At 31.7% G+C, this 21,782-nt stretch overlaps 1 protein-coding gene across 2 annotated transcripts in view; it reads right to left on the reverse strand.

Moving 5' to 3' along the window:
* Positions 1-21,782, reverse strand: part of LOC113378492 (nuclear hormone receptor FTZ-F1) — a 186,646-nt gene that overhangs the window by 68,199 nt on the left and 96,665 nt on the right. Inside the window, exon 3 of one of the 2 annotated variants that reach the window (XM_026619028.1) lies at positions 5,803-6,144. The exons of the other annotated variant lie outside the window; for it this stretch is intronic. Within the exon in view, the coding sequence (XP_026474813.1) occupies positions 5,803-6,144 (342 nt within the window). The remainder of the gene's footprint in view (positions 1-5,802; positions 6,145-21,782) is intronic. 2 annotated transcript variants of the gene reach the window in all.

The following is a 21,782-nucleotide window of genomic DNA, read 5'->3' on the forward strand; positions in this document are numbered from 1 at the left end:
ATTATAGTGAGTTCGCGCCTCATAGAACCCAACTGCGTGTACATTTTGCTTGGGGCCCTCGCCTATTTAAATATTTCTAATTTCATTTCGCTTACTTAGATGATATCTACGAGACAATGTTACCAATTCTCGTGTTTCGACACGCGAGTAAATACAATGGACACAAGTTTCGTTGTGCCAGTTGATTTCTAGGTTTACGTTGCTCAATCGAAGTTTGCAGTAAGCCAGTAGCGGGTTTCGGAGTATTGCAATAACTATTGGCTGTAGTACTTTGATTTAGAGACATTAAAAGTATTTACTATCTAAATATCTCTTATTTAAAGCATTAAAAAAACTGCTAACTGTAATGTAATCGTAATTAGGTAATTAATTTTAAATAAAAGCTTGTAATTATCTTCAAAATAGAAATAGATAGACACAAAATACACATTTTTTCAACAAACATGGGTTACAAAATATGGATTAAAATAAATATGAAATACTCAATATTATAAAGTTAAATCAGTATTGTTTTTAAACATTACCGATAATATAAAATAATACTAATTTTACAATTTGAGTTTCTGCATTACTCAACTTGATATTTGTAGAACATTACATTACACGTAATTAGCAGGTTATACGTTATAAAGAAGGTAATTCATTTATCGAATTTCATATTATTGAACTAGAAATGAAGTCATCAAAATGTTTCATTTACCTATTAAATAGAGATGTAATAATATAAGTATTATTAAGATGCAAAATATTTTGAGAAAAAGAAATTTTAATTCCATTACGTTTGGTACTGATCAGGACAAATCGATAATTTTTATTAAACCGTAAGATCTTATGACTGTAAGCTAAAAACTTGTACTTCCAAAACAAATATCCATTTTTATTAATTATTTTCGAATCTATGACAATTCAGTCATGTCGTCGACGATTACTCCATTGCACGGACTAAAACGTTTGCCTATAACGCCGTTGCTTGCATGGTATGAGAAAACAGAATTACAAAATTGATAAATTATGATTACGGCGAAGGGCCTTTCAATACAGCGATATGTTTAAATACATAATCCATATACATTTCGCATAACAATGACGTTAGAATTTGTACATACTCATTACAAATAATACACGCACTAAAAGGTCATAATGAATTTCACATGCCAGCAAGCAGAACAAAAGGGAACTCGAATTCAGGTCGTTTTTTCATTTAGACACAGAAACGCAATTTCGGACATTTATCGCTGCGAACGAGTACCCGTATGCGTTTCGCAACCACAATAAATCGAAATGAATCACATTCACGATAAGATAAGAATATATGATTTAAGAAGATAATAGAGATTTTACTTAAGTTTGACAAAATCATTGATTTGTTCATAATTAGAGTTGAAAAATATAGTTTTAAATTTAGATAACAAACTAGTGGGGTGGGTGGCATCGTGCCTTAAAGCAAATTGCTGGAACTTACCGTACCGTAACGAGATGTTTGAGGAATACTGAATGTTTTCAAATAGATTATTATAAATATTGTAACATTGTCTAATATTTATAAGAATTATATAAATTGCAAAGTTGAAATTATTTGTTTAAAGTATAGTAGAACTATAGTCAGAATTAAAAATAAAATCTGAATTATTATTTTCGATATACAAAAAATTAAAAAAAAAAAAATTGAAACAAAAATTTTTTTACCAAAATCTATTATTTTGTTAAGACAAGCAGAAAGTTCTTTGAATCATTCAAACCGGACGCTTAGTTCTCTCAAAAACTGCCATTTTTTACATATTTAGCCCCGTATCTTCGAAATGGCTGAGCCTGCCTCTGCCAAAAACTAATAAACACTTCTCCCAATCATTACTAATTGAATGTTTTTTAGATCATTCAAATCGGATGCTCCGTTCCCTCAAAAACTCGATTTCTATTTTTTGCACTCTTTGCTCGTTATCTCCGTACCTGCTGGACCTGCTTCTACCAAAAACTAATCAGCACATCTCCTTATCAATAGGAATCGAATGTTTTTTAAACCATTCAAATCGGTTGATCCGTGCGCCCGAAAACGTGACTGGAAATTTGTATCCATACATACATACACACACACACACACACACATCCATTTTTTCTGAGGTATGCCAAAACGTTCAGAAACCTTCAAAACGTCGAGAAATGTAAAAAATTTCAATTCCGATTTTCGGCCCATTACAATAACTTACCCTACGGGAAGTTAATAACACATTAAGTAAAAAAATGCTATATTTAATAGGTAAATGAAATATTTTTATGACTCCAGTTCTTCAATGGTATGAAATTCGGTAAATGAATTATCATACTCTATAATATAAGGTTGTCAAATATCTCCCTTCCGCCTTTTTGTATTATAAACCAAGAGCAAAAAAGCGGAAGGGAGATATTTGACAACCTAATATATAACCTGCTAATAACGTGTAATGTAATGTTCTACAAATATCAAGTTGCTGAACAAACGAAGAAACTCAAATTGTAAAATGCCATTTACGAATCATATGACATATCAATTGATTAAAATATCAAGTTAACGAAAGAAAGAAAATAAACGTCATTGTATCTCCACTAGCCAATAAGACTAAATATACGAGTATAATGAAGATAAGACAAATATATAAGACATATAATGTAACAAAGTCGAACGCCAATGAAAAACGAAACCAAAGTGCGCAACCGGCAAAAGCAAAAGCAAAAGCAATAGTCTCTGAACGAGACCGAAAGTCAATGGTGAATCTCATCTCTCGAATGGTTGTGTTGCGAAGCGATAGAGGAATTCCGTTCCATCTGGAATGAATCACACGAGAACTACTCGTATACTAGAATGAGCGCGTGCTAGAACGGAGAATCGGCATGTCAGTTTAAACTACGCGCCACCGCTCTATGCTAGAGGAAAACTAGGTCAATCGACCCGGCCGACTATGAAAACACAACTACGAACTCGTGCTGTTGCACAAGAGCGTACGAAGCCGGGACGGAAACACACGACCGCTCGTACACTGGACCAGTAGGTCGACAGTTCCACGGGTAAGGCCTAACTTAATCGAGATCTCGAATCTCGGTGGGGGCTTGTTTACAAGCGAGAGTGACATGGCCAGGGACATGCTCCCAACTGGCGGATCGACGGATCGACGGATAGACGGATAGACCGCATTTTGCTATAGCTTGGTTCCTTGATGAACCAAATAATTTAATCTAATTCATTTTAATATTTCATTACAAAACTAGAGGTGCAAGTCATCGTGCCTTAAGGCAAATTACTGGAACTTTACATGCCGAAAATTAAAATTTCCTTTAAATTAAAGCTTTAAAACTTGGCAAAAATTTTATTTAATGAAGAGTTAATAAAAAAAAAAAAAAAAAAAAAAAAAAAAAATTTGGAAGTTTTGAGCTTTTTTTCGAACCAATCGCGCTGCGTTAGCTGCGTAGAGACAAAATATTGAAGCGCGTAAGCGCCGTGTCGCAATGTTATTATACTATTACTTATTATACTATTACTATAATTATAGTTATACATACTATAACTTATTATACTATTATAGTAATTATTATTAAAATTTCTATAAAATATCTGATAATTTGATATGCCGACATATACACATTGATCATGACCGCAAAATGGTATTTTTGTTCACTTATTTTATTGGTTCTCCAAAACCGCTAAACCTACTTCCCAAAAATCTGATTTTCTTTTCGTTAATACTAATAAAAGTGTTTTCTAAATCATTAAAATCGGACTATCCGTTATTTTATTTCATTTTGCCCCATACCTTCAAAACGGCTGGATTAGCCTTTGCCAAAAACTAATCAAAAACATATCAATAGAAATCATATTTTTTGAATCATTCAAATCGGTTGATGAAAAGCTTATGAAAGATTAATGAAAATTTTAATTTTCGGTACGGGAAATTCCAGCAATTTGCCTTAAAGCACGATGACTTGCACCTCTAGTTTTGTAATGAAGTATAAAAATGAATTAAATTAGATGATTTGGTTCATCAAGGAACCAAGCTATAGCAATGCGTCTATCCGTCGATCCGTTCACGAAATCGTCGAAAAAAAATTGTATTCGAACACACACATACATCTATTTTTTCTAAGGTATGCCAAAATGTTCAGAAACTTTTGAAACGTAAAGATTTATAAAAATTTTTTTCATTCTTTTGCGATTACTATTACTAACGGGCACAAAATGAATGGATGGCACAAAAAGTTAAAAATAGATAGAAATGGGTAATGAGTCAAAGAGAATATTAATTATCTATTGATTTGCAACATAGAAATTAAAATTATTTGAATATTTTCATTATTAACTTATATTTTGTAAAACGTAAAATAGATAAATTTCATAAACTTATTATTTCTTAGATTTATAAATATATACTATAATAGACTATGAAACAACAACCTGATAAGAATTAGGATACAACTTTTAATAAAGATGAATAAAAATCAATCATAAATGATATATTAGAATTGAATTATTTAATATCTGATTGTAATTTTCTGTTGGCGTTCAAAGCTTAAGTTAATAACAGAATCAACCCTAAATTATTATCGTGACGGAAGCTATTGCATTAAGAAAATCAATAGTAGTTTTGCGATTCATCGAAATAGCTACACAATATTGATCTTTAAAGGAAGTGTTGCTCATCGACACAATTTACGCAACGAATCACAGTTTAACATTTGAACTACTATTTTAAAATACAAACTCCTCAGCATTTCAAGCAGAATCTTATGAATAATATATTTGGATAGGATCAGTTACAAATACTTTTAAATAAAATCAATTTAAAGAAGGCAATTAAATATTATAATTCATATTATAAATAATTACAAATATTTTTTTCTTTGAGTTGATTGATAAATTAATTTGATCATATAAATCAAATTACTCAAAAGTCAAATTTTATACTTGCATCGTTCAAGTCTATTTACGTAAATGTTTATAGGTATGTCAAAATAATGAAAAAATTCCAACATTATAATTGAAAATTGTTTCTTCACATTCTTGAACACTGCATGAATTTTAAAGAAGTTTCGGATTGTTTTATATGATGAAAGAGAAGAGCGAGCGCCCAAATTTATACAATATCTTTAGTGCATATTGGGCTGATGATACGAGTATTAAATAGACATAAATTATAGCGTTCAACTAAAACAAGAAATGAGATAATAAAAATATGTTTGAACAAGTATGGTAGATTTTGAAGTGAATGTCGATCATCTACAATATGAAATAAAATACTTTAGATAATCAGATAATATACATTAGTACAATTAAAGTTATCATCAGAATGTTGCCTCTCGTGTCTCATCACGTGCAGGATTGCTTTTTGATAATAAAAACGAGCTAATATTTAAGCAATAACGATTCATTTGTAAGTTTCTCTAAAACAAATATATGGTAAAAGCTATTTCGTCAGAGTTTTGTGGCATGAAGATAGCGATCTCGCGTAACGGTTGCCGTAGATGTTAAGAAATATATTCTTTCTTAATTTACATCAATATATTCCTAATTTAGTGCGACCGAAATATAAGTTATATATTTTTAGTTAAATTTCTGAAGACTGTGATAAAACCATCGGTGTATTTTTAAAAGTTATAACATGGTTTGTAGCAAATTAATAAGAAGTCATTTATTAAGAAACAAAATATAAATTAAAAAAATTATAAAGATTTTTTAATGAAAAATATAAGTAATTCGGTACTCATCATGGTAATAAAACTAATTATGCTGAAGTCATGTTGCAAATGAAGTAAAGATAATAAAGTTAAAACACCCACCTTCAAGTTTCATGCCGACTTCAAGGCATTTCTGGAACCTACAGAACGGACACCTTTTCCTTTGCGTTTTGTCGATATGACAACTGCGTTCTGCAACGCACGTGTAGACCTTTTTGTTTTGTACAGTTCGCTTGAAGAACCCTTTACAGGATTCACATGTTAGGAGACCGTAATGGTATCCCGATACTTTGTCACCGCATACGGGACATAACTCCTCGATGACGTCTTTCATTTCCGTCTGATCGCATTGCGCAGTGGTGGCCGGCGTTCCAGGCAGCAGGCCCATGTATCCAGGCGGGCCGCTACCAGAACCCGCGCCCTCCATCGGGAAACCAGCAGCTCCTGAAGAAAACAAGTAGGAAACATCCATGTTACACATGCCATAAGAAGGTGCCTGCGCTACAGGAGCCTGCTGCTCCTGCTGACAGGGCGCATACGCTTCATATTGAGGCGGAGGCATTGAGCCGGCAGAGGCACCCGAATTATTATTGTCATTGGCGGCACCGGAATGCTGTTGAGGAGCAGCCCCCGGACTGTCAGTAGGACTCAGACTAAACGGGGACATGTTCAAAGACATGAGTGCCGAATGGTGATGCTCCATGTCTAATAACATCGCACGCGCGGTCTACACTAAACGATCGCAAAACACTTTTACTTTCTTTATTTATCTAAAACAAAATGTTACAATTGCTGCACACGAATAACGTTAAAAATCGCCGCAGCATACGGGCGGTACCGAGGTCCCACCGCCCGGGACATTATGAAATAAATGCATAGAAATAAATAAATAAAAAACGAATCCATAAATTTAGAAAAACGTGCGCATCTATAATTCTGAATTTCGCACTGACACTATCACACAATAACTCAAAAACAACAACATAAAATCACTGATAATGTAATCCTACAGAAAACTGTCGTTCTGTATAACGCTAAACACAGTGTACCGAAATGTCACAACACAACGTAAACTGAAACGTGAGGTGCGTAGCGGCAGGTGGAAAAACACGTCTACGATCGCTGAGCGACGAGTACGAACTGACTCTATATCGCTACACAGTATGTAATCGCGGTCCGAAAGAACGAGCGCGCTGCATCGGGTCGTCCCACTTACGCCGCGTTCGATCTACGGGACTCATCGGCTCGGTCGCCGGCTTGGTCTCCGGCTCGGTCGCCTGGTCGCGATGGATGGAGAGCCGAAGAGACCTATTGCTTTGCTTTGCTATTGCTGTTGCCCGAGCGCAAACCCGCACTACACAATGGTTAACGATCATTACTGTTGCCCCCGCTCGTCTCTGCCCCTGCACCAGCGACACAGCACACCGGGCGTGCAATAAGTGAAAGTGTCCGCAACTCGCGCTCCGAGTGACCTACTTTCCCGCGAACCAGGTCTATGTTAGTCACAGCGCGCACGCGTACCGCACGCACACAGAGCCCGGGATAAGTTTTTACTTGTTACGCCATCGACATCATACCCATACGACTGTGTGTATGATCGAATATGTCGGTAGAAGAGAGGGAATCTCTATATCGCCGTGTCCTACTGACCCAGTTAACATCATCGCCATCCAGACTCGCGATACTATTATGAAGTGACGCAGGACAGGGTTCTATGCTCGCCCTTCTACGACGGCTCCTGCTGCATAATACCCGATTAAGCGACAATACCGGCGCGACGAAGCGCAACATCTTATGATAGCAATAAGCGATGAAAGCGAATCTGATTTGGACGCTTACGATGACTCGGCGATAAAGTACGAGTAATAAATAATGGAACATTATGACAAGCATGCCATCAATAAAACTACTCAAGCAGGCCTATTACGCTCAAATAAGTTAACATTTTAATGTTCTTTAATTTTTAATAAAATTACTCTTTATATATACTTATATAAATAAAACAAATTTATAATTATAAAAATAATTTCGTTATGCGAAACCATTTTAACGCATATTTGTCAGCAATTGTAAGCGTTTACTTGAAACGCAGGGATATAAAAATGTAACTGTACATAAATAATATTAGTAAACAAATCTACGGGAGGGTCCATAGAGACCTAGTCCCATATTGCGACTATAAAATTTTTACAACCGTCAAAAAGCTGTGTATTACACTCAGCCAAGAGTCAAAACGAAAGCCAATATACAAGCTGTTAACTTTCTGGGCTTTTATTATTCGTTATGAATAACTGTTATGCCGACAACATCCTTTACAGGCAGTAAAACATTTTGGTTAATTTTATTAGTACTCTCTCTACCTGGAGAGTAATAAGACAGCTATACCTAATCGATCGCTTGGTTTTATCCAAAGTTTTGTATGACGAGAATTAGTCATTCACAGCATATAATACAATACAAAACATATCAAAAATCACTTTCGTCAAAATAGCAACTTCCTAACCTCAAAGCAAGTATTTATTAGTAAGTGTTATGTGCATATTGAAGAATTATGTCAAACAAAATTGGAAAACTAAATGCGATCTTTATATTACACAGGCCAACAAAAAAAAGTTTTTTTTTTTGGTGCCTCAAATGTTAGAGCTGATTCTTATAGTATTTTTTGCGCTGATTTCAAATCTGCAATCCATTTTTTTGTATCAGCTCTAGTTTTTGAGATACGAAGAAGTTGCCGAAACCAGGTCCATTCGAGGTCGTCACGGAAAAGAACTTTTCACAGTGTCAACTAATGTCCCAACTAAGGCCGAATGGGTCTTGTAAGTTTGTATGTACAAGTAGGCATATCTCATTACAATAACATTCTGAATTGTATTACTATTTTGTACTTTCGTTTCTTATATTAGGTGCGCAACTAAGTTCTCGCTGTTTGTCAGTATATGGCTTTATCAGTAAGGGTTGGTCGATTTTGACAAATCCAAAACGTCTTGAAGCAAGCTTAGAGTAAGTAAACAAACTGCTGCGACACCTAATTGATTTCGTTTTTGCATTCTATACTTCTGGTTAAGTGAATATGTCCAATTTTATGCCAAACAATCGTCATTTGCGGGGAGTGTTGATTTTCGTCTTCCATTAAAAAAAAACGGCAGCAAAGTGCATCGAGAGCTACGGAAATGTTGCTCTGAGCGAAACAACATGCCATGAGGGGTTTTGTCGCTTCAAAAATGGTGATTTTGATGTTGACGACCACCCTCGTGAAGGAAGGCCAAAACCTTCAAAAACGCTAAATTGAAGGTCTTGTTCGAAGAGGATTCGTGCCAAACTCAAGAAGATCTTGCTTTAGAATTAGGAGTTACCCATCAAACCATTTCCAAGCTATAGTATGCGTCGGGGATGATTTAGAAGCAAGAAACTTCGGTTCCTTGTGAGTTGAAGACAAGAGACGTCGAGCGTCGTTTTTTCGCCTGTAAACAACTGCTCCAGCGGCGAGAAAAGAAGAGGTTCTTCATCACATCGTGACAGGTGATAAAAAATAAATACATTACAGCAATCCAAAGACGAGAAAATCTCGGTTCGGCCGAATATTCACTTCGAAGGTTATGGCTCTACATATGGTGGGACCAGGTCGGTGTTATTTGTTATGAGCTGTTGAAACCGAGTGAAACCATCACTGGAGAACTGTATCGAACTCAATTGATGCATTTTTTTATAATAAAGTTACATTTTCATCGAAAAAACAGCGAGAACTTAGTTGCGCACCTAATATCGTAAAATATATCATATATATCGTATCTTGAAAACTAAAGCTCATAGAAAAAAACCAATGTCATTTTTGAAATCAGCGCCCCAAATATACTTAAAAACAGTATTAAAATCGTTTGCACCATTTTCTTTGTTGACCTGTGTTATTTATAACTATAAATTTGATTGTTACATCAAAAGATGAACATAGACAAGAATAGAAATATATTCATTTTAAAAAAATTACAACAAATAGGCAATGCTAAGTTAAAACGAATAAAACAAACCATTGTAATTTAATAATCAAACGAATTATTTTGAGTAGCAGTAGCTCTGCCAAACGGCATCATAACTTAAAAATGCGTAACCATTATTTACGTCATCAGTTTTATATTAGTATCGATTTTCAGAATAATATGTTAACGTTTTTGTTTATAATTTGATAAAAGTATTAGCGATAAATGACTAACAGCCCTGCTAACAGCTGCATTAGTTTCTGTATTGTGAAACTGCTCATAACAACTGTTTTGTTTTCAATCGTCTATAACTATGAATTTTATAGCAACATTCAAAGTAAAAACAAATAAAATTGTTTAGTAAAACATTAACGAATATAAACAGGTGGCGATCGAACAATTTCCGGAAAGTATTAACAAAAAGATGCTGACATTGCGGAAGCACAAAATGCTGATCGTGCTTTGCTTGTTTAATTATTATTTTAATTTGCACTTGTTAATGAATATGACAAATGCAATTTTTCCTGATAATGCTGATCATTATTAAATTACATATACTACATGTATATATAATAATGCTATGTTTTATATGCTATTATAAAATATATATCAATATGCTCGTAAAAAAAACAATTATTGAAATACATATCTATAGATATATATCAACAGATGAGTTCAGTTGAGTTTAACAGTTTTCTTGAGAGATGATCTGAAGCTAAAGATGGATTTTCACTCATTGTTAGATATTAATAATATACAACAATAGCAATTGAATTTACAAGATTTGACATTCAGAAAAAAATTGAATTGAATAATTAAATATTAGAATAAAGAACGTAGCATAGCATGTAACAAAATTAGACGCTGGGAGGCACTTTACTTGCAACGTTGTAACGCAAGGGTGCGTCAAGAATGCTGAATAAAATTTAAATTTAATTACGAAACTCAAATTCATTTCTCATCATCAACATTCTTAACAAATGTATTTGAAACTAGTGGTGGCTGGCATAGTGCCTTAAGGCAAATTGCTGGAACTTCCCGTTTTTAAAAACTTCAACTTTTTTAAAAACTTTACAATTTTTTCAAAACTTTTATTTTTGAGAATTTTGAAATTTTTGAAAAAGTTGGTAATTTGTGAAAAATTATATTTTTTTATATTATGAAATTTTTTGAAAATTTTGAATTTTTTTAAAAATGCAATCGCCCTCCATTGCGGTTTCGAAAATGCAACGAAAAAAGTAAATAAAAAGACATTTGGTGGTTAGACATATGTACTCGTACATCAAATTATCAGATATTTTATAGAGATTTTAATAATAAGTACAAATTTTGTTCGCATTCTTTGGGCTCCGTACCAAGATTTATCAAAATTTCCAATAAATGTCAAAATATGAGAAAAATATTTCAATTTTCAAGGTCCATTGTTTTTCAAAAATTTCAAAATTTACCTACACTTACGTCAGAAATACGTTTTGTCCAAAATATTAAAGTAATCTCTACATCAAAATTTCTTTTTTTCCTCTCGAGTTAAATATCATGCGCGGCGTTTCCTTTCTGCGAGATGTTATAAAATACAATGAATTATAAGGCAGGTTATTAATTAGTTTTAATTATGAAAAAATTAGAGCACTAATTCATAATTAGAAGTAATGAAGAAAACGAAAAAATATACAGTTCAAAATGAAAATATATGCATTGGATTTATATGATAATTGTTATTTATAATATTACTGTTTATATTTATATACTTTCGTAAGGAAAAGTTTATGTTTTCGTCGGAAAATTCGATTCACTAATTTCATGCCGCTTTTTTAGTAAAGCTCAGTACAGACTAACATAGATTATTTTTGCGAGCGGATTGGTGAAGTAGTTTCTTTGAAGTCAACAGTTAATTGAAAAATTATTATCATAACTCACTATTTTTATGTAAAGCAACCGAGTCGAATCTTCGTAATTATCAGTTAAAAAACTGTCATAATTTAAAACATTGAAAAAATTCTTGTTGATTAAATCTCGATTATACCCAGAAATCGGAAAGTTCATGCTACTTGCCTTAAGGCAAAATACAACTTATACCTATTTTAATTAGCGAATTTTCATAATAAATAATTATTCATTCACTTTATAGAAAAATTAATAAAATGTTTCATATTATACTTTACATGTACTAGCATAAATTTTTACTATTTTTAACTTCCCGTAAGGTAAGTTATAGTAATCGTCCAAAATTCAAAAATGAAAATTTTTGCATATCTTTACGTTTCAGAGGTTTCTGAACATTTTGGCGTACCTTAGAAAAAATGGATGTGTGTGTTTTTTGTGTGGATACAATTTTTCGTCCATGATTTCGGGCGCACGGTTCAACCGATTTCAAATATTCAAAAAGCATTCGATTCCTACTGATGGGGAGACGTGCTGATTAGTTTTTGGCAAAAACAGGTCCAGAAGGTTTGGATATACGGAGTTGAAGATGCAAAAATAGCGGGTTTTGAGAGAACAAAGCATCTGATTTGAATAATTCGAAAAATCTTTTGTCAATACAAGACAAAACTATTGTTTTCGGAAAATAAAAATTAAATTTAATTTCACTTTTCTTATTTAAAATTTTTTTTTAGTATTTTAATTTTATTTCAAGTAAAAATTCTGAAGCTCACTTTTATACTTTAAATAAATAATTTTGATTTGCAATTCAGTTTATATGTCAGTTATCAGTTTATATTTCTAAGAATATATAAGACAAATCCTTTATTCTACCTCCTCTTCAGAGAATCATTAAGTTTTGTTTATTTACTTTTTATGAAAACATATAAACGTCCTCGTCCAATTTATAAGCTCTTATATTTTGTCTATAAAAAGTTACTGAATTTATAATAATATATTTGAAAACTTTTAATATTCTTGGAATATTTCATTACGGTACGGAAGATACCAGCAATTTGGCTTAAGACACAATGCCTTAAACCACTAGTTATGTATTTTTTGGAAAAAAGTTATTCGAAATTATTAAAACCTCCTCACATTAAGCCGGACAATAAAATTCATCAGCACTAACATGAATGAATCATTTCAAAGTAAAATTTTCATCACGAGTTTGTGTCAACAACTTGCCACCAGTCTAATCACGCGATTCAAAACAAGGCCGAACAACTACATCAATAATAGTACGTATTAGTAGCAAGAAGCAGGTATTGATTACATATGTGCGATAATATATTTCCATTTGGTGTAGAATCGTTCTACGATAATAATAGTTGATTAATGAGGTATAGACGGCATTGGGACGCGCGACCCTCGTTTTGACGCGCGCCGTATGTGGCCCAAGTGCAACGGGCCAGTGGGTCAATGACAAGCTCACCTGGAATGGGACTGTGCCACGGATTATTTTTACAGCTCGCATATAATATAGCTAATAAATCATTAAGCTAATCATCACTTGACGCTATTTACATTGAAGGGCGCGAATTGGAGGTTGGCATGTCATATTTGCAATGCATACGAAATGATTTGTTTGAACAAGAAAATTATAGAGATAATAACAAATCATATTACAATAAATGTAAAATAAATTAAGTGAATACGACTAAAATTATCAAAAATATTAAATTTAGTACTAAACGCATTGAAGCAAAGAAATGAAGTTAATTGTTTTACACATATGAGCAAAAACAGTTCTTAATTAAATAATAGTAATACAAGAAAGTACAAAAGTACGAGAACGAGTTACAGTTGTGTCCTGGTATTGTCTATATAATAATGAACTAGTGGTGCATGGAATCGTGCCTTAAGGCAAATTGCTGGAAATTTCGTACCAAAAATAAAAAAAAACGAAAAAAATGTTGAAAACTTTGAAAAAAAAAGATTTTTGAAAATTTTGAAAAAAAATTACTTCATTGAAAAAATTGATTTTTTTATATTCCGATTTTCTTTAAATATTTTGACTTTTTGACCCTTTTTCTTTAGAGTAATCGCGCTGCGTAGCTGCTTCAGAGACCAATTATCGAAGCGCGTAAGCGCCGCTACGAAACCCATAGAAATATAAACAAAATGTGTACCTACTATTGAAATCCCTATAAAATATCTGATAATTTTATGTGCATATGTCTCATGATCATTTTTGACCACCAAATGGCATTTTCGTTACTTTTTTTATTGGATATCCGAAACCGCTGGACCTGCCTTACCAAAAAACTAATCAGCTCTTCGTTTCGTCAATACAAACAAAATGTTTTTTAATCATTCAAATCGGACGCTCTCAAAACTTAATTACCATTATTGGAACTTTTTACCCCGTATCTTCGAAATGGTTGGGACTGCCAAACAAAAACTAATCAGCTAGTCTCCCCATTAATACAAATTGAATGTTTTTTAAATTACTCAAATCGGTTTGTGTTTCCAAAATTGTTGACAAAAATTTGTATCCGCACACCCACACAAATTTTTTCTAAGGTATGCCAAAATGTTCAGAAAACTTTGAAACGTAAAGATATATAAAAAAATTCATTTTCAATTTTTTTGCGATTACTATAACTTACTCTGCAGATAAATATAATTCATTGAATAAAAAATATTATAAAAATAAGTACAATAGAACTGTATCGATTATAAATGAAATCTGAATTGATTAATTTTTGAACGCTATTATTTATAAAAGATATATAAAACTTACAGTTTCCGTTGGTAATTGAATATGGTGTAACAATTTTTTCTATGATAAATTTTCCCTTGTTATAAGGTTTATTCGTAATTACTTTTTTATAATTAATTATTATAAAAATCAATTTTATCAATAAGATATAATACTTTCAATAATTTTGCAAATCAAAACTGCAATATGTAATAACTAACACAATGAATAATTACATTTCGCTTGAATGCACGACTCAATTATCACTTAAATTACAGTTGGACAGTTCTTCACAAGCGATTTTTAATTGGGCAATTATTAAAATGGAAGCATTCTTAAAATATACTTCTTTCGTGTAATATTCTATATTCATACTATTGCATTCTATTTTTATATTTCCTTATAAATTACATTGCAAACACAATTGGTTAAAATGTTACGATTTTAATATTTGTATAAATTATATATTTATTTGTAAATTAATAATGAAGCTATAAGTAAATACACCTTATATTTTTCCATTCACACGTGATAATTCTATGCAAATGGTTATTTCCAAGTTTATTGTATTTCGTACCCTTCAGTTCCTAACAGTTTTAACCTTTAAAACCAAGTCAGTAGCGCATAAATTTACCTCCGATTTAAAAGGACGAATGTAATCTATTAAATGTTTTGCTGGTAATTTTAGTATATAAAATGTGCTATATTGCACGCCAGATAAATTACTAATAATATAGGTCAAGTTAATTTTGAATAGGCTGATACCGTTGTTTACGTTTCAGTGTCCTCACACATGATTAACTGAACATTCATAACCTGCACAGCATATTATCGCATTACTTAAGATATATACATCAGCCTTCTTCATAGATAATTCAAAATAAATGTGTGCAATGGACATTTCAATGAGCATCGCTTTATTTTTATTCCATAGGCTTTTCGAAATAAAATGTGAGTGGTGCATTGCATCGTGCCTTAAAGCAAATTTCTGTGACTTACCGTACCGTAATTTAAAAATTTTGAAAGCTGTAAATTAAAAAAAAACTAGTTTTGAAACTTTTTGCGATTTTTGAATTTTTTTGAAAATTTAATTTTTTTTTAATATTTTGAAAATTTTGAAACCCATTCAAGTCGGTTAATCCTAGTGTTGAAAATATCGAAGAAATTTATTTGAACTGTTTAAGTTAACTTTACGTTATCATTAATCTTGGTAAGAACCCAAAATAATTGAAAATTAATTCTTCATCAATTTCAGTTAATACAAATGAAATGGTTTTGAATAATTAAAATCGAACGCTTCTTTCTCTCAAAAACAGAATTTCCATTTTTGCCACCTTTATCCCATATCTTCGAAACGGCTGGACCTGCCTTTACCAAAAAACGAATCATCACGTCTCCCCATCAATACGTATTAAATGTTTTTGAATCAATTCTAACAAACAATTGTATGGGCACATACACATACACACACACACCTTCAACCAATTTTATCTAAGGTATGCCAAAATGTTCAGAACACTTTGGAAAGTAAAACATATAAAAAATTTCATTTTCGATTTTTTGCGATTACTATAACCTACCTAACAAGTTACTTATTTAACGAATGTTCCTTTAAATAATTTTCATATGGGAATCGTCTGAAAAGTCTTCTTTTATAAAAGATAAAACTAATTTCTTCGAACAGTTTTTCAATATTAAGATCGAATTTTAAAAATATACACAATGATTCAACAAAATTACACAAATGTAGCATAACATAAATCGTTACCTATACATTGTCAATTATCAATTGAAACAATTCATTCAAAGTCAGTGCACTGATATGCATGCCAACGTACTCGTGTGTACAATAAATATTATTCTTACTATTGATTAATTGCAATTAATAAACAATTGTAATTTCGTAACAATATAGAAGCGAAACAAAAGCAATAACAAATAAATGAAAAATCTTCGTTCACAATGAAAACACACACATTAATCTGCGATCAAGATAATTTTACTATACAAGTGCATTGATAATAATCGCGTGTTTACATTCGGGAGGCGTTCGTAAATATGTTGCGCTATCAAGAAGATAAAACAAGAAAAAATGAAGAAATAAATGAAATTGAGAGTAGCAAGCTAGCTCGTTTCAGAACTGGTTATCGCCTGGAAACTGACCTACATTACGAAAACCTTGCTGCAAGTACTGTTAATTAATTTATAATATCATGAAAATTCTGAGACCTATACAAATTCTTGCATTTTTTGAACTTGCATTTTAAAATACTATGAAATTAAGTGCAACGTGAAATTTATACTGACTTGACAACTGTGCACGATATTAGATTGCTTTCGGAATATGAAGTTGGTAAAATTAAAATTTAAACAGTACATTTAATTTATTTAATATTAAATAAAATATGTATCAGATATTGATTTCAAATTGAACATCTTAGTCAAGGAAGAGACAAATCCAAATCTTCTCTATTTCAGTTATGTATACCAAATTGTTTTTTTATCAAACCACCAGAAGACCAATAGTTACACCAATACACTAATTAATAAATAAAGATTTAGCGTAATAAATGACTTATATTCCTTATCCTCTTATTATTTGAAGTTAATGAGACGTCATAAACATAGGTACGCTATGTAATTTCTTAATAGATAATAATATTAATTTCAAGTTCTTACATGAGCTTTTAACTCAAATAGCCTAAAACAATATAGGCATAAATAAATCATTCAAAACTAAGTTAATAAATGAATGTCCCAAATGATATGTTGTATTAAATTATTGCTTAACATTATCATTAAAGTTAAAACTTGAACAAAAGTCACTATTAAAGAACATATTTTTCAATTCTTTGAAGAAGAAGCTTATGCCAAAAAATCCGATTTGATAATCTTATGTTTTCTCGACGTTTCAAGTCATTTTGAATCCTTTGACAACAAATATAAAAAAGAGTTTCAACGTTTTGTCAAAAATGGCAAAAAACTATGCAGATTTCAAAAATTTAAGTCATTTGAAAAAAACTCGATAAGAACTAGCTTTGCAATGGATCAGTTTAAAAAAAGCTTGTAATTAAACTTCGACAATCAACTCAGCTTTTCGTACTAAAATATAATGGATCAGTTTAAAAAAGTTCATATTTAAACAACAACAATCAACGGAGCTTTTCGTACTGAAATGTAATAGATCAGTTTAAAAAAAATTCATAATGAAACATCGACAATCAACTGAGCTTTTCACATTAAAATGTAAAGGATCAGTTTAAAAAAAACATAATTAAACATCAACAATCAACTGAGCTTCTCGTACTAAAATGCAATGGATCAGTTTAAAAAAAGATTATAATTAAACATTAACAATCATCTGAGCTTTTCGTACTAAAATGTAATGGATCAGTTTGAAGAAAGCTCATAATTGAACCACAATAATCAACTGAGCTTTTTGTACTAAATACTAAAATGTAATGGATGAGTATAAAAAAAAGATCATAATTAAACATCAACAAACAAGTGAGTTTTTTTTTAACTAAAATGCTCCATTATAAAGCTTAAGACATATTTCTTATTTTTTGAATTTTATTCTGCTCTTTCTAGACCAAGAGCCAGTGAACCTTTTGAATAACGGTGTTCCTGTAAGGCTAAAAATTTTTGTACAGGTGATTCTTAACGTGCTAAGTACGGAAACGACGGTCTGGCAGGTTTTAGCCCTGCACATCATGGTCGTCCAGGCGTTTGAAAGTGTAAAAAACACCCGAAAATTAAACTTGTTCCTGTAAGGTTCAAATTTTTATACGATGTAATTTACTCATTGAGAAGTTCGAAAATCAATCTGCCAGACCATTTCGACCTGCACAAGTACCTGCCAGACGAGCCGGAAAGTGAGCAAAAAATGCCCCAAAATAAACTTTGTCCTGTAAAGCTGAAATTTACATATGTGTTTATCTAAGCAATTCTAAAAAGGTCTGTGCAATTGCCAGACCATTCTGGCTAGCATAAGCCCTTGCCAGACGAGGGCAAAAATGCTATGGCGGGAGGCGAGTAATAGGCGTTGCGTGAAAACTTATAGCATATATTCAAACTATATTATGAGAAATTACAAATTATGGTCAAAATAAATTTAATTAGTCACAATAAAATATATATTATCATGAATTAATCATCATTATCAGATATATCGCTAATTAATACTTCAATTCAGGCTTCTATTGAGTATCCATTGAATTTTCTGAAAATAGGTGAAAGTTGGAAAGAAACATTTATTTCTGAATGTTCAACGGAGGGTAACAGATTTGAAGAAAAAATTTCACAGGTAAGAATTATGAATTTCTTTTTCAGAAAAAAAAGAAACCTATTAAAGCTAATAATAAAATTCACGAAATTCGTGTCCAACGTGATTTGGTTGGTCGCCTGTTGGCGCGATAAATCCAATATAATATTGATCTTCAAAAAACCTTATCATATCTCATTACAATTGTTAGCTTCCCGAAGAAGTTTGTTTTCATCAAAAAATCCCATTGGTTAATTTTATATTTTCTCGACGTTTCAAGCCATTCTGAATCGAATGAGACCAAATTTGGAAAAAGTGAACAGATTTTTTTCCGTAAGTAAATCGACGTTTTCTAAAAAAACGACTAGACCGATTTAAAAATTCATTAAAATTTACAAAAATTAATATAGCTTTTTTGGCATTTGTCAAAATTAGACCTTTTATCGACGTTTGCTCAAAAACGCCGGAACCAATTTCAAAAATTCAAAAGCCATTTGATGTACATCGATGAGAACTATCGTTTGTCAGTTTTGTGCTACGATCTGCCGTTTCTTTGTAATTTGAAAAAATGTGTTAAACTTTTCATCCACATTTAAGCTCATACTACCGAATCGATTTTAAAAAATCAAAAACTGTTCGAAAGATATTAGTTGGAAATGATATTGATTAGTTTTAGGTGAAAATCTACCGAGCCGTTTTCTTGTAATTAACTGTTGAAAACAAAATTTAAGCCGATTTTTATGGAACTTTTTTTGGGGATATATATATCATGGTCTTATAGAACTTTGTGAAATATTACCGCATTACGACAAGTAGTTTAATTTTAAAAATTCATCAAAGATTGAAAAAATGAGTATGAGTACTTTGTGAATTTTTATTTTCACATTTGTTAAAATTAAAATTAGACGATTTACTTGGTATAACGATAGAGTACATGGTCTTAATGAACATACTGAACCATTAAAGTTCTACGAATACTGGTTCAATTATAAAAATTATTGATTTGTGAAAATTTGATTTTAGAAAATACTCCGAGTTAACGTGTTCGTTCGTTTTCAATTATGTGTAAAAAATCCACTCGTAATACTCTTAATCACTCATAAATTAATTTATTTTTTATTGATTAAGTCGGGAAGTTCATGTAACTTGCCTCAAGGCAAAATACAAATACCAACTAGTTTTAATGTCACTTTGCCACGCAGATGGAACTATCTATAAAACCGCGAAAACAGCAATGATTGAAGCAAGCAAATATAACTGATAACGAAACAATTTGGTATAATGCTGTTGTTTTCGATCGACTTTATTTACTGCATTCAATAAAAAATATACCAAAAACATTCGGTAATATTTCGAAAAAATAATGTCTATTTTAGCGGCAGCACATGCTGCACGAGTAGATATAGTTTTCAAATGGTCATTTAAAAGTACCAACAATTCTTAAATCTCAAAATACTGGCTGGATATTGATTGAAAAAATATTTGATTTCAATTAGTTTGTGGGAGATACTGTTCCTTCTTCAAATTTTGAAATAATATCACAACATCCTCCTCGTATTGCTGAGGAGGATGCAAACAGAGCTGATCAACACATAGGCGGTAATGTTAAAAATTTTAAATTTGTAATATTTTATATTTATTATATTATTAATATATTTAATTTTTTTTTTATAGACAATAAGTCAGCAATGCCGAATCTTATGACGATGAAGTATTAATTAGCGATATATCTGATAATGATGATTAATTCATGATAATATATATTTTATTGTGACTAATTAAATTTATTTTGACCATAATTTGTAATTTCTCATAATATAGTTTGAATATATGCTATAAGTTTTCACGCAACGCCTATTACTCGCCTCCCGCCATAGCATTTTTGCCCTCGTCTGGCAAGGGCTTATGCTAGCCAGAATGGTCTGGCAATTGCACAGACCTTTTTAGAATTGCTTAGATAAACACATATGTAAATTTCAGCTTTACAGGACAAAGTTTATTTTGGGGCATTTTTTGCTCACTTTCCGGCTCGTCTGGCAGGTACTTGTGCAGGTCGAAATGGTCTGGCAGATTGATTTTCGAACTTCTCAATGAGTAAATTACATCGTATAAAAATTTGAACCTTACAGGAACAAGTTTAATTTTCGGGTGTTTTTTACACTTTCAAACGCCTGGACGACCATGATGTGCAGGGCTAAAACCTGCCAGACCGTCGTTTCCGTACTTAGCACGTTAAGAATCACCTGTACAAAAATTTTTAGCCTTACAGGAACACCGTTATTCAAAAGGTTCACTGGCTCTCAGTCTATTCTCAGTTTTGTGAGAAGAGTGACTGAAACGTTTCTTTAGAATTTGCAGAAAATGCAAAATTTATCATCCCCTTGAAAGATATCAGTTGGGAATAGTGCTGATTTGTTTTTGGTAAGGATCAAGCCAGTTCATAATTATCGCTGACATTTTTATAGTGAAATTTTGTGTAACTATAGATTTCATGGTTCAAACTAGAATGATAAATATTAATTTAATTTGTTCAATTCAGAAAGATATTTTTCAATATACAAAATGTATACTATATAATGGTGGATTGATACTTGGGTATTATATTTATTCATTAGATATTTTACATCGGCACATTTATATGTAATTTAAAAACACTGTATTGTATTTTTGGGACAAAAAAGCATAGTTTTGATCATTATTTAGCGAAACAAAAAGGGTCCTAATTACATGGGTAGATCAGTATATAGTTTGGCATGGCGTGTTTGCCATACCAAACTATTTCGCGTGTTTATTGGCCAAGGGCCTGGATGTTGTTATTCGAATGATCCCTACATTTAAAGTAAAAGTTTCCAGTGAGCTTTTTAAAATTTGACATTAAACAGTATTGGAAAGTTTTTTTTTTAACTCTGTTTTATTTAGCAATCAGAAATACATAAAGATTCCTATGAGCTAAAATGACAATATTTAAGAGCGATGCCTAAGAAGAACTCCAATGAAATCTTCTCAGTTTTACAATTAATATGATAATATTATATCCTAATCTAAGACTAAGTCTAAAGGCCATTGTCGTTTCAATCTCCTTATGCCAAAAGATTGAGTAATGTCAACTATTGATGGGTTCGAATGTGAGTCCAGTTTGCGTTTGTATTTTTCCTTGAATTGGAAAGTAACAACTAACTGAATTAGAAATTATTATAAATACATTAAAAAAGCGTCGCAA

Source organism: Ctenocephalides felis, unplaced genomic scaffold (assembly GCF_003426905.1).
Source record: "Ctenocephalides felis isolate EL2017-DRISC unplaced genomic scaffold, ASM342690v1 CF-g0.4_SCAFFOLD_01886, whole genome shotgun sequence".
Classification (NCBI taxonomy): Eukaryota; Metazoa; Arthropoda; class Insecta; order Siphonaptera; family Pulicidae; genus Ctenocephalides; species Ctenocephalides felis.